At 48.7% G+C, this 12,345-nt stretch overlaps 5 protein-coding genes across 5 annotated transcripts; 2 read left to right on the top strand and 3 right to left on the bottom strand.

The window, feature by feature from the left end:
• Nucleotides 1-522: 522 nt before the first annotated feature.
• GGS22DRAFT_170573 (FAD dependent oxidoreductase) lies at nucleotides 523-2,173 on the bottom strand. The gene is made up of 3 exons (XM_047962461.1): nucleotides 1,887-2,173; nucleotides 1,225-1,835; nucleotides 523-1,153 (listed from the first exon to the last, which is right to left on the bottom strand). Exons 1-3 carry the CDS (start codon nucleotides 1,907-1,909, stop codon nucleotides 699-701), a joined length of 1,089 nt encoding a protein of 362 aa, XP_047816099.1. The 5' UTR covers nucleotides 1,910-2,173; the 3' UTR covers nucleotides 523-698.
• Nucleotides 2,174-3,432: 1,259 nt separating this feature from the next.
• On the top strand, nucleotides 3,433-4,354 carry GGS22DRAFT_191435 (uncharacterized protein; the record flags this gene model as incomplete). Its single annotated transcript, XM_047965122.1, has 3 exons — nucleotides 3,433-3,535; nucleotides 3,587-3,914; nucleotides 3,967-4,354. The coding sequence occupies 3 exons, from the start codon at nucleotides 3,433-3,435 to the stop codon at nucleotides 4,352-4,354; spliced, it is 819 nt and encodes a 272-aa protein (XP_047816100.1).
• A 1,792-nt stretch (nucleotides 4,355-6,146) lies between these two features.
• Nucleotides 6,147-8,791, top strand: GGS22DRAFT_170583 (uncharacterized protein). Its single transcript, XM_047962462.1, has one exon. The coding sequence runs from the start codon at nucleotides 6,522-6,524 to the stop codon at nucleotides 8,277-8,279; it is 1,758 nt and encodes a 585-aa protein (XP_047816101.1). The 5' UTR covers nucleotides 6,147-6,521; the 3' UTR covers nucleotides 8,280-8,791.
• GGS22DRAFT_196003 (U3 small nucleolar RNA-associated protein 11) lies at nucleotides 8,473-9,695 on the bottom strand. Its single transcript, XM_047965756.1, has 2 exons — nucleotides 9,498-9,695; nucleotides 8,473-9,420 (listed from the first exon to the last, which is right to left on the bottom strand). Exons 1-2 carry the CDS (start codon nucleotides 9,591-9,593, stop codon nucleotides 8,719-8,721), a joined length of 798 nt encoding a protein of 265 aa, XP_047816102.1. The 5' UTR covers nucleotides 9,594-9,695; the 3' UTR covers nucleotides 8,473-8,718.
• A 1,834-nt stretch (nucleotides 9,696-11,529) lies between these two features.
• Nucleotides 11,530-12,108, bottom strand: GGS22DRAFT_196005 (uncharacterized protein; the record flags this gene model as incomplete). Its single annotated transcript, XM_047965757.1, has 1 exon — nucleotides 11,530-12,108. One exon carries the CDS (start codon nucleotides 12,106-12,108, stop codon nucleotides 11,689-11,691), a length of 420 nt encoding a protein of 139 aa, XP_047816103.1. The 3' UTR covers nucleotides 11,530-11,688.
• Between the last annotated feature and the right edge of the window lie 237 nt (nucleotides 12,109-12,345).

The following is a 12,345-nucleotide window of genomic DNA, read 5'->3' on the forward strand; positions in this document are numbered from 1 at the left end:
GGAAGGTGAGGTCGATGACATTGAAAATCGAGATCCATCTTGATGACTTATACTATCATTATCATCCGTAGAGTTCATACGTTCCTACTAAAACCTACATCCTCAAGGAAGCAGTTCGAAGTTCTTGGAAGTGTCCAAGTTATCCCGGCATAAATCCCTACTTTTCACTGAATTTTTCGCACTCTTTTTTTTAGCCTGACATGGAGTTTATCTTCTGGATATCGCTCACCGTATACCACCGACTTTTTGATGTATTTTCCATGACTCAACTTTCCGTCCCAGCAACCACAGGATCTGGATCTGCAAGACGGTAGCCCGCATGCATTTGTTATGTAGATTCCATCTACGTGTCACCAGGCTGACCGGTATATCTACCCCGGTCCTGGTCAGATTGGCCAAGGAGCAAATAGGATGCATCCCGTATCGACAGCCCTGTTACACATATGACGCGATGCCTCCCGGAACTACGCTTCCACTAGAAAAAGCAATAGTGAGACATATCGGGAGATCTTCCGATGTACGAATTTGCTGTCTTTTCGCTATCAAACGATTATCTTCACCACCTTCACATTCTATACATTCAATTTTTGGCTTCATTATCATTTGACTCCCAGCTACAGATTATGCGCCCTGCCGAAGGCGCGTAGGGTTATCACAACATACAGGCCCGTGCCGGTGTCAATAGGTATCCGCACAAATTAAAGCTTAGCTTCTCCAGCCTGCGCGTTATACCAAGAAGTACTAGACTCCAGATGTTCTGCCAGCAGCCGCGCCACTCCATCCGCAACGCCCCAGCTCAACTCGTAGCCACGTCCGCCCAAACCGTAGGCATGGATGATCGTCTTGTTTCCATCGACTGACTCCTTCTCCAACCTTATGCCACCTTTACGAGTCGGTCGACGCCCGACGATATCCTTCATCACGGTAAACTTGCCATCGCGACCTAGAATTTGCGGGTAAGTCGCGGCGAATTTCCGCAACAGGGTTTCGCGCACTTCCGGGGAAGGATTCGGGTCCCAATTATTGGGCTCTTTAGTACCGCCAATAATAGTGCCCCCGTCAAAATTCCGCGGAACGCAGAACGTCCACGACCCGTCTGCGTTCTGCCGCGTGACAGTCGCGGGGCACGTGTTAGCCACGAGACAAGTCTGGCCTGCTCTGCCGTTAGCTTTCTAACATCTAGGTAATGCTTATATCAATCTTCAATAGAAGACAGCAACATACCCCTCGTAATAAACACTTTCTCATCACCAAACCCGATCCCAGACGCATTCACCACCACATCAGCCGCCCCCGCCTCAAACCCCCACGCAAATATCTCCCTCGGATCCCTCACCTCCCTGCGCAAAACCTTCCCCCCTAGAATCACAAACCGCCGTAGTAGAAACGCGCAGTACACCATCGGATTGACACACCAAGTCTCATACTCACACCCCCACTCCACGCCCTCCGGCAGCTCCCCCTTCCCCAAAAGTCGGAACCCCCGCATCCCCAGCTCCGTCTTAGCCCGCTCCTCGCTGAGCGCACGGTACGCGTCCCCCGGCGCCTCGAGGTACTCGATCCCTTTCATAAACGTGATCCCGGCTTCCGGGTGCCGCGCCTGCACCGCGCGCATGTGGTCGAAGGTCCGCAGGCTCATGGCGTGTTCGCGCTCCTCGGAGGCGTTGGTCGGTGGGACGAGCCGGTTATGCGCCCCGCCCCATGGCGAGGTGTAGTTGATTTGAGACTGCGCGTCGATGGTTTCGGAGCCGGAGGGGAAGTCCCGCGCTACGATTGTTACGGTGTGGTTGCTGCTTTGGAGATTTAGGGCGGTGCTTAGGCCGATTACGCCGGCGCTGTGGGAGGGTTAGGGTGGGTTGTTGTGGTTGTGGGGAAAGGGGGGTTACCCTAAGACGACTATGTGCGGCATAGTGAGATGCGTCTGGTAGAGGTGTGTTGGATGTGGTGAGTGTTAGTTCAAGTTTATGTTTTCAATAGTGTTGTTGTTAAATTCGCATCATACGAGCGAGGCTACGGCACGTGGCGTTGACAGTACCTTGATAAGTTCACGGATTCGACAGTTTAGAGGCGCAGATGATAAACCTAGCCCGGGACAAAAAACTGTCGATGATTTTGATCACTTATTACTGGAAAAAGTATCAGATGTTTTATGAGATGAGTAAGATGATGTTCAATCTAGAAAGGTACTAAAGGACTTAGGTATAACGCTAGGTTGGAGGCTGATTCGGTATTCCCCGTTGCAGCATGCCGAACATCGGAGTCGAGGTGGGGCCGGATGGGGGCCGATTGCTTACCCCGATCACCCGCTTTAAAGTTCCCGAGTGTGGGTACGATAGAGTTACTTCATCCGAATTGAGTGCCGACGATCGCTCTTGCCGCTCCGTCTTAGTGATATCATGGCTGGACTGCTAAGAAGGGGTCTCCCACTTGATGAGACTGGAGAAGAGTAGGCAATATAACAAGAGCTAAGGTATGTGACACCATCGCGACCCCTTCGATATATAAAGTCTGGCACTCTATTAGGTAATAAACGTGTTTCTCAATAAGTGCCGCACAGATGCGCCGACTTAATATAATAATCCCATGAAACTGGTGGGATGGGTGCTTCAGATGGGGCATCTGAAGTCGATCTGAAACAATACCCATCACCCGCCAAGCTGCCAAGGTGAATGGACGAACATCAGAAACAATCGAATTCAGCCTTAGTTCTTGGGAATTACGACACCACGTGGATCCCTTCGGCTCTCGTGCAAATCTTTTGATGTGCTTCTAGGTACTAGTTGATCTTCTAGGATCTCCATCAGGGGTAACCTATACCTTGCCAAGATATTTTCACCTAGGAGACGGGGTGAAGCCAAGCTATCGAAGAGCCTCGCGATACGAGAATAGCGGACTTATCGAACCATACATTCCCCTTTCAGCCAATGACTATAAGGCTTGGTGAAAATATGCATCCCACATGCTGGTACATTTCGCCATATACAAAACCTCAATTCCCATTTGCGTCGTATGCTGCGCATGAGTGCTCTACCTACTTTGGCCTAAAGAGGTTGGGAACTCCTTGGGAAAACGAAGGGGCATCGCTGCTCCACTATGAAGCCTCTGAAGACAATGTTACGCCGAGACGCACGCGGTTGTCAAAACAGCCTTAGCCTTAATGGATGCCACCGAGTGACAAGTCATCTTAGATAGCGCACCATATATCATCATGTAAGCCCACCCGGCTCGGTAGCCGAGTCGCATCTTCTTATTTTTCGATCGAACCTCTGTCTGTCATTCCCTTCTATCACAACTCCTAGAGAGCAGTTAACCGTTGAGCGGCATCTTTGTAATCATAAACTTCATTCTAATAGACAAGTTTCGCTTGTTGAATAACTTAAGTTATTAAGTCCTTCGTTATCTAAGAGCGGTCAAAAATATCCAGGAGTCAAAATGTTATTACTCGCCAGTCAAATTCTCTTCGCCGCAGTCGCCAATGCGCTACCATCTCGGATAATATCAAGACAAGATCTAGTTGATGTTGGGGGATTCAAGAGTACGCGTCAGTTTATCACATGACGGTACTCCATACTAACAACGTCAATAGTTAATGCGGCAAACAGAATAATTCCCGTTGTTGTTGGTGGAGCGCAAGATACCTTCGTACCGAACACGGTAACAGCAGCTGTGGGCGATATCATACAATTCCAATTCAGCAATGGCAACCACACCGTAACTCAGAGCGCCCAGGACAAGCCCTGTCAACCACTCCAGGCTACCGTCGCGACCGCCATCCACAGCGGACACATTCCATTCCAAGATGGGCAGACGACAGTCGGCACATTCAATATGCCCGTAACCAACGCCGATACCATGTTCCTATACTGCGCAACTGGTCCTCATTGCCAATTGGGACAAGTGATGGTCGTCAATCCGTAAGTCATATCCCCTTTCCCCTAAACCAATCGCGTAGCTAACCATTCACAGCAAGGACGATCAGCAAATAGTCAACTACGCGAAGGGCGCCGCATCCACGAACTCCAGCGTCGACGGCGGTGCCGTATCCGGTGGAAGCGTCGCCTCGATCCCACTCGCTGCCGCAGCTTTCGTCCCCGCCCCGGCCCAACAAGGGCCACCGGGTGGTGCTGCTCCCGCCGCCGAGGCCCCAGCGGCTACGGCAGCTCCTGCTTCATCGAAAACTGCTGCTAGCAAGGCCGCTGTTACGCCCAGTGAAGAGACTATTACAATAACTGCGAAGGCAGGAGCCACGATCACGCTACCGCTGCTCGGTGCTGCGGCCGCCGCCGGCGGGACAACGACGACTACCATCACGGTGCCGGCGGCGAAGGCCACGGCGGCTCCCGCTGCCGCCTAGACGCGGGAGTGGGGATGGGGATCCGGGGTTATTGGATGGCGATGGGATATAGTATTCGTTTCTATGTGTATTGAGTTTGAGGTTAAATACCTATGTATGTAGTATACCTTGATCGAGAACACCGGCTCTTGTTCTTCGTAACGATGAATAAAATAGCTTAAATAATATTGAAGGCATCCTTGACACCTTCTACCACGAGTGGGGTATCTAGGTACCGGATCTGGATCATAGTAAAAGGAAGGAATAATCTATCGGAAATAATTCCTCAGGTGTGATGAGCTTCATATACTAAGACTCGGCTGAACCAATCAATGAGGCTTACTAATGTCTTTAGGTAAGCATGGCTTATCTAATAAGTCGATGATGATATAATCAAGGATTATGTAAATGATGACTATGCTCTGCGCACTTGAAGTTGCATGTCATCTCCGAGCATAGCTCAGATCCCGCGACAACTGCATATGGAGTTTGTAGGAGTATTCTAGGGTGAATAAATACACCTAGTGATTCCCTGCATAGAGCCATCAGTGACTAAGATTAAAATAGAAATAGGCACTCACTTATTAGTTAAGTTATACCTAAGGGATGAACCGCCATTCCCTTCGATAGACAATCCCTAACCATATTTCTAAGTTTCTAATTTGGTATAATTCTGGGAGCATTCTTATACGGAAAAGACTATCCATGTTGTTGGAACCATAGTTAGATTAGACGGGGATTTCTTATGTAGCAATGATTTCTAAGGACAGTTGTAGGAAGATGGTTAAAGTTCAAGTTGAAAGTTCAACGGTTCCAAGTTCTGTAACTAAAGTATTAGGTAAGTTATTATTAGTCATCCTGCTTAATAATGAGAGTCACGTGAATACTGAAGGGGAAAGTCGGATGTGACCGGAATCACTCTTCCCTTTCCTCCGTCATTTTTAATGTTGTTCCTGCATCTCGCATCTCACAATCTCATGCTTGAGATCCATCTTCACATTCATGAATAATCTCCGATAACAACAGGTCCAATTGATGTTCTCGTCACCTTACCCTTCAGGTAGATGATTCTAATAGCAATTTGGCAAAATCATTCAATTTATTTATTTTACTCGTCACGTCTCTTCCGTGTTGATCAAACATGTGATAGCGTCCCGAGCTGAGGTTTGATTGTTATTAGACCTGCAGGTCTGCAGGTCTGCGAAGGCCGAGCTGAAGAAACTCAAAAAAGCAATTAGTATCTAGTACTATTGCGCTTTAGATCTTTCCAAGCTCCACAAGGCTCGCCGGCAGGCATTATATCTTACCGCCTCGTGGGATGCAGCATCGCCGGATCTTTATCAATACATACATCATGGTTATCGGTCCCCAGCCGCCATGTGCCGCGCATATGACAAGAATGATCTGTTAAGGACCTCAGGGAATATCGAATTCGACCCGACCCCGCGCGCTTCATTTGGACTTGGCTTTTTTAGTTACCGTTTTCGCTAGATCTCCTGAGCTGGGCGGCTAAGATGTAGTGTGATCCTCGTTCTGATTGGATCGCTTGGCCTTTCTAACCTGCAAGCAATTATTCTATTTTGGGATGCGCAAATCAGATCAGATTATCTCTCTCCTCCCCGCCAATTTTCTTCACACATCTTGTCCAGGATAGACTGTGTGCAAGTATTGCAAGGGGACAAGTGCCCGTGGCCTGCAAGCTTCTACAGCAACCCTCCCGCCAGTGGCTAGTTGAGATGCCTCACCCCACCTCCAAAGATGTGCACAGCGCTTAGCAAAATAGCCCCGGGACAGGTCTGTACTCTATCATCGTTGGCGGACAAAGCCCAATCAGCGCTTGTTGAATGCTGTAGGTAGGTAGTATAAACATATTTTCGTGTCTCCCTTGCCTCGTGAATCGAAATAATGAAAATTTACTGTTTTTATCCTTCCAATTTTGTATCCCGTGTGTTGGTTGCTGGATCAGAATCTTTACTGTTGGATCTGATCCCTAGTACACGTGGATGAGGTTGTGACCTGCGTCGTCGAGTTATTTCTTTACCGTTTTGATATGGGCCAAGAGACCATGTCCCGGTAGCAGGCCAAATTGCGACTCAAGAAGTACCCTTGTAACCCTGGCTCCTTTTCCTATTCATAGACTGGGAATTGATATTAAAGACGACAACATTTCGCGACGGGGAGAGAGACAATGTCTTCCAGTGGACCCCCAGGCCCAGGAGGGCTTTCCCTTTTCCCTAATACATCTAGGTCGCCGCCTCGGAAGACAACTCCTCGACCACGCGCCAGATCCTCGTCTCGGGGGCAAGGCTCATCTCTAGACATGACGCCGCCGAGGAATGGTCGACAGACACCAGAAGATCTCTCTGAATTTGTCATCGACGGGTCACCATCGATGGTTACCCCACCACAGATGGCTTCCAATAACCCATTTTATCAGAACCAAGCAGGTCCGTCGGTATCAAGGCCAGTACCGGCATCTGAAGTACCGCCACGAGTAGATACCGCATTTTCGGGGACGAGTACGTTAGTGAGAAGTGAGAGTGAACTGTCCCGAAATTCAATCGCCAAGAGACCCTTGGAAGAACCATCAACATCATATACGACGGCGGAACCCGCTATTCGTTCTATATTCCCACAATACGATCATACTCTACCATTTGACCGGCAAGAGTATTACCCAACTCAGGCGAGCCCAACTCACATACCACGAACTGTTATTAGCAGACAATCTCATGTGCCGGAGGCCCGCAGTCCGCCAGTTCGGAGTCCCGTGAGAAGTCCTCTCAGCGCAGGTTCCGCACAGCGGTGGCCAAGACGGCCTCAGGACCCTCCAGTCATCCCAACTGTGAGCTCAACGGAAGATCTCCGTGATTTCTGGAAAGCGGCGAATGGATGGAAAGCGTCTGCTGTAGAAGGAAGAACCTTCTGCATGAAGCTCATCCCTGAGAAAGACACCCCAATCTACAACCTAACATCATCTTCCGCTCAACCATTCTACCATATGCGGATAGATCCCACATCGGCAAGCGCATACGTGACGTTAAGCCGACACGACCCAAGCAAGCCCTATAAGGGGGGAGACCCGACTACGAGTCCCAGATCAAGTGGTTTCCTCGGGGCTCTTCGGGAATCTGAATCGAAGCCGTGGCAAGAAGCCCTTACTACCACGCTCGAAGAACCGACACGCCGCCTACCGCCCAACGATGGTCTCGTTGCGCTCTTATACCCTACCGGAGCAGCGAAGGTAGCGTTGGATAGGCCGGACGACATCCAAGCCGTGATGGCCGCGGAACGCGAATGCGCGCGTCTGGTCTGGGATGAGGATAGTCAAAACTACTTCCTGGTGCACCCGGCCCTAGCATCGCCGTTCTGTATCACAGTCGAGCGTAACCCGGCATGGAGCCGAACTGAATACACAGTCGAACACATCGAGTCGCCACACCACATCGCGAAGCTCTCACGGGACAGCACGGGCGAGGGCTGGATCGAGCTTGACACATTAGTCGCGGGGCAGATCGAGGCATACTACATCCTCGACGTAGCCGTCTCCGCCCTCCTCCTCGTCGCCAACATCGACGAGAAAAACGTCGTCGTCGAACACTTCGAACCGCCACCCCCCGCACACCTACGCACCTCGACCTCAAACTCCGACTTCCGCCGGAGCAGCAGCCGGCTCAGCGCCAAGATCCTAAGCAAGAAAAGCGGGAAGAAGCGCGGTCGTCTCGAGGAGCTAGAGTTAGATCTCGAGAGCCAGGCTAGTAGCTTAGGGGGTAAGCTGAATATCAAGGACAAGGATAAGGAGAAGCTGCCCGGGACGACGCGGACGATCATCAAGCTGCTGGGCTTCGCGTTTAAGTGCGTGATCTGGGCGCTTACTCTGGCGTTTAAGGCGCTGATGGCTGTGATTGTGGGTTTGAGCAAGTGTTTGACTAGTGAAAAGCTTTGAATTACCTAAGTGTAGGGAGCGAGGAGTTGGGAGGGATATCTGATAGCGGATCTTTACCTACATAACTATACCTATGGATATATTTTACGGCCCGGTCGGTTGGGCAGTACATATGTATTAATGAAGCAGGCAGGTCGTTTCCTCTTCTACACTTGGACTGCTGGACATAATTGGGGAGGTTTTAGATACCAAATACAAGCACGATATACGCTCGGGAGAAGCGATCGGTGCTCGAGAGTCAATCGAATTGCGATGGATGTATATATGGGATTGGGTCTATTTCTTTCTGGGTATCGCATAGCTCTAGACGATCTGAGAACCCCGGTTGCCTGAACGCCGCCTGTAATAATGAGAGCAAAGGATGAAAAATCCGGTTCTGTTAACCGCTACTTATGCTCTCGCATCGTTTTCCTCCTTTTAATTGTGGTATTGAAACGATTTATCGCTTCCTCTCCCGAACTTTGAACTTCTTGCCGGACTTGGTGATGCCGTTCATAGACGTTGCTGTCTTGGACATCCTAGTCCGTTGCAACTCTAATTCGTGCTCAGTTCGTGTAAGGACCTTCAGCTTCTTCCGCGCGTTCTGCAACCTTCTCTGTAGTTTCTCGAGGAGCTTTTGTCGTTGTTCGGCTCGTAGCTTCTCTGGGTTCTTTTCGGCGCTCTCGTCTTCTTCCACGTCCATATCTTCGTCTTCGTTTTGTTGCAATATCTCCTCTCGTTCCTCTACGTCCCCTGTAAATACGATCTTCTTCGCCTTCGTCGCTTTCGGCGCACCAAATCCTAGCTCTTCATCATCGTCGTCGAATCCCTCCCAATCTTCCTCGTCTAAGCTCCCTCCCAGTCCGATAACCCTCTCTTCAAGTCCCTTCACCTCTTTGAGAGCGGCGCTGCGTACCGTTCGAATGTATCCTACGTCTTGGGTTTTGAGGAGGCGCACAGTGTCCATATCCATGGCCTTGTTACCACGATCGCCGTTGACTGTGCCCGACCACCGCTTTCCTTGGGAGAGCGCGTGACCGGGGCCCTTCCGCGACATCATTCCAAAGTAGAATTCATCTTCGTTTCGGTCGGAGGCTTTTTGCCGAAGTGCTCGGAGCTGCGCTTTCTTCTTGTTGAAATCTTTGGCTCGGAGGGAGTAGTCCTGTAATTCGGGTAGCACTTGTTAGCTAGGAATGCGAAAAGAAGTAGATGCAGGATTGAGAGGGGTAGAGAACGAACCTTGTGCTTTTCGAGGAGACCGAGACGTTGTCGTTCTTTAGGTTGCGCTCGCTCGCGATGGACACGCCGTTGGACGGCGTTTCTGATCGAAGACATGGCGGTATAGAGTTTGTATCAATTCGGCGAGAGGGTATCCAGTCGGAAAGAAGGCAAAATAATGTAGAATGGCTGTACTAATTGAGAAGAGGGCGATGGTTGTGGTGTTGATGGTAGTGGGGGAAAGCGATCGCAAGTGTTGTGATGAACTGAGAATTGATAGAAAATTTTAGTGGATCCTGGCCTGAGCCACAGAACGATAAGATATGGAAAATATGACGAGGTGGCGCTAGCTCCGAGCCGCAACCTTAAGTTCCAAGTTTTTACCCCTGAATCAACCTAATCATAACTTCCATTCTTTCATCCAACGAGGTCGATATTTGCAATTGATTTCTTCATCTTTATTGAATCATCAATGTCAAGTTCAGGCCTATTCCGTGCTCAGCTGAGGCAAAAAAGAAGCATGATTTCTGCTAGGCAGACGTATCCCTCAGTTAACACCACCTCCCTACAATCCAGTTCAGAACCTTTCAAGGATCGACACCATCTCGAAAGCAACTGATATAACTGGTCAATCTAGTACTGCACCAGCTATTTGGCCCTGTTTTATAAAACCTCACGGAACTCCCACACTACTGCTAATTATAGTGGAGGTTTTACTAACTACCAGTCTAAGGGCAATCCATAGAGCCTTACCAGCTCCAACATAGGCCAAATTCAATGGTCTTCTTAATTGACACGTTTCACACACTTCTAGATCATTCTCATTTCGGAATTCGATGTCAGAAAATATGGTACCAGATGCCGATACCAATCGGAAAACGACCCTATCTTTCATATCGTCCCACCAAATCCCTCCGACCTCAAACATTCGGCTTTTGAGACGTGAGCATTGTTGCCTGGGCTCTCAACGGGATCGTGGTCTTTCTTAATTCATTTTTTAAATCAACTACATGTAGTTGTAACTGGTGCGGGGGCGAGGGATATATAAGCCGCTTCCTCGCCATGGTCAGCTGATGCCTTCACAGCCATTCCAGCCCCCCTGAGCCGCATTGATACGAGACAATTCAATGTACGAGCATCGAAACAGAACCAACTCTACGTGGAACGATCATGTAGCTCGTCATCTGCCACTGTCCTTCAATCACGATTTATGGAGTGTTCCGGGGGTTGTAATTTATGTGCCAGGTGTACACGACATGGAGGGGTTAGATCTCAGATCTTGTTGAATGGATCCGATTTCCCACTCTATGTATGGACATATAAATTGGGCTAGTTCCCGTTAGGTTGTGGGTATCAATCTCTCAACATCAATGCTATGGCAGTAAAGCACTTAATATTCCACGTAGCATTCAGCTCAGGGGTTATCGCAAGTCATATTTGTTAACCAAGAACCAAGAACATATTATAAACAATCGATTTATAACTATTATTCGAGTTATATACCAATTGCATTACTTCCCATAACACCATGTGTATAAAAATAGATTTCCGGGATTGCGTGAGATGGAAATTTGGGTGCTGTCTGAATATTGCAGATGAACGTAAAATTGTGCTAAGCATTTGAAAGGTTCAACAATATGAAGGATCATATCCATCAAATCAATGTCTTATGATTCGCTAACTGATGTATTTACCTACCTAAATACCATGTATCACTGCACTGCGATAATTCAGATGTAAATTGGTGAAAAATATTAGAAATAGTACCTAGAGCATTATGACTGCTTGTCCAAATATATCAGCATTCACCTATTGGATCGCCACAGCTACATTCATTTTCCTATCAGCTTGACCGAAACTTGGGAACGCATTTTAAGAGGTCCATCACTAACATCGTATCTATCAAGTATGACACCAACTTTTTGAAGCTCCAATTAAGGGGGAATTAGTACCACGAGTTAGAGATGTAAGCATGGAATGTTGAAACGAATCTATTTCTTCGTAAGTAATTAGTGATAACAAAGGAGCTAAAGACATGTATATCCAACACGAAAACCCATATAGACCGCAATTGCAAGCGTTTCTCTACCTTTCTATTCCCGCAAGGGCCGTATTCTTCCCGAACCAATCCGTACCCAATTTTCCATACCATCATAAAGTCATTTCCCAGTCATTAACAAACCCTGTGGCAAATATTCGCATTCGTACCCCGTCACCGCTTAGAGCTTCTAGGTGAAGAACTCTTCTCGCGCACACGGAACCGCTGGCTCTCCACACCTCCCAAATGTTCCACCGTAAGACCTCTCCCATCGTGATTGTCTCGAGGTTCGCTGTAGAGCTGAATCTGAAGATAATAGCTCCCCGGTCGCGTCACCTTGACCTGAAACTCCATGCTGTCGAAGCAATTCGACATGACGTCCCAATTTCCAACGAGGCTTCCTTTCACGTAGTCTGAAGCCTCCGAGGGACTGCTTGAGCGCGAAGTCACAGAGTGAAGCGTCAGAAACCCCATTGAGCCATTGTCTTCGTTGGCAGGGGCTTGTATGATGATTGGGAATTCTCGGCCAACTCGAATTGAGTCGGGGGGTGCGACGACGAAGGTGGCTCTCGAGCCTCTTCCTGATGAAGACATTGTCGGTTTTCTTGTAGGATTCTTGTAGGAATTTGTGTAGAAGTGTGGTAATTGCGTCGAATTCGCGCGATGGATGATCGAATCGAGAATGGGTATCAATTGAAGAGTCGTGGTCGTTTTGTTCAAAGCTTTGGTCTCATAATTGAAAGCGCCCGGTCCCCGAGGGATGGAGCCATCTATTTATCATTTCCCATGAGTATTCTTCGCCCCTTAGAATCCATGTGTTTTGCATAGAAT

The sequence above is a fragment of the Annulohypoxylon maeteangense genome, assembly GCF_022496945.1.
Source record: "Annulohypoxylon maeteangense strain CBS 123835 unplaced genomic scaffold GGS22scaffold_16, whole genome shotgun sequence".
In the NCBI taxonomy this organism is placed as follows: domain Eukaryota; kingdom Fungi; phylum Ascomycota; class Sordariomycetes; order Xylariales; family Hypoxylaceae; genus Annulohypoxylon; species Annulohypoxylon maeteangense.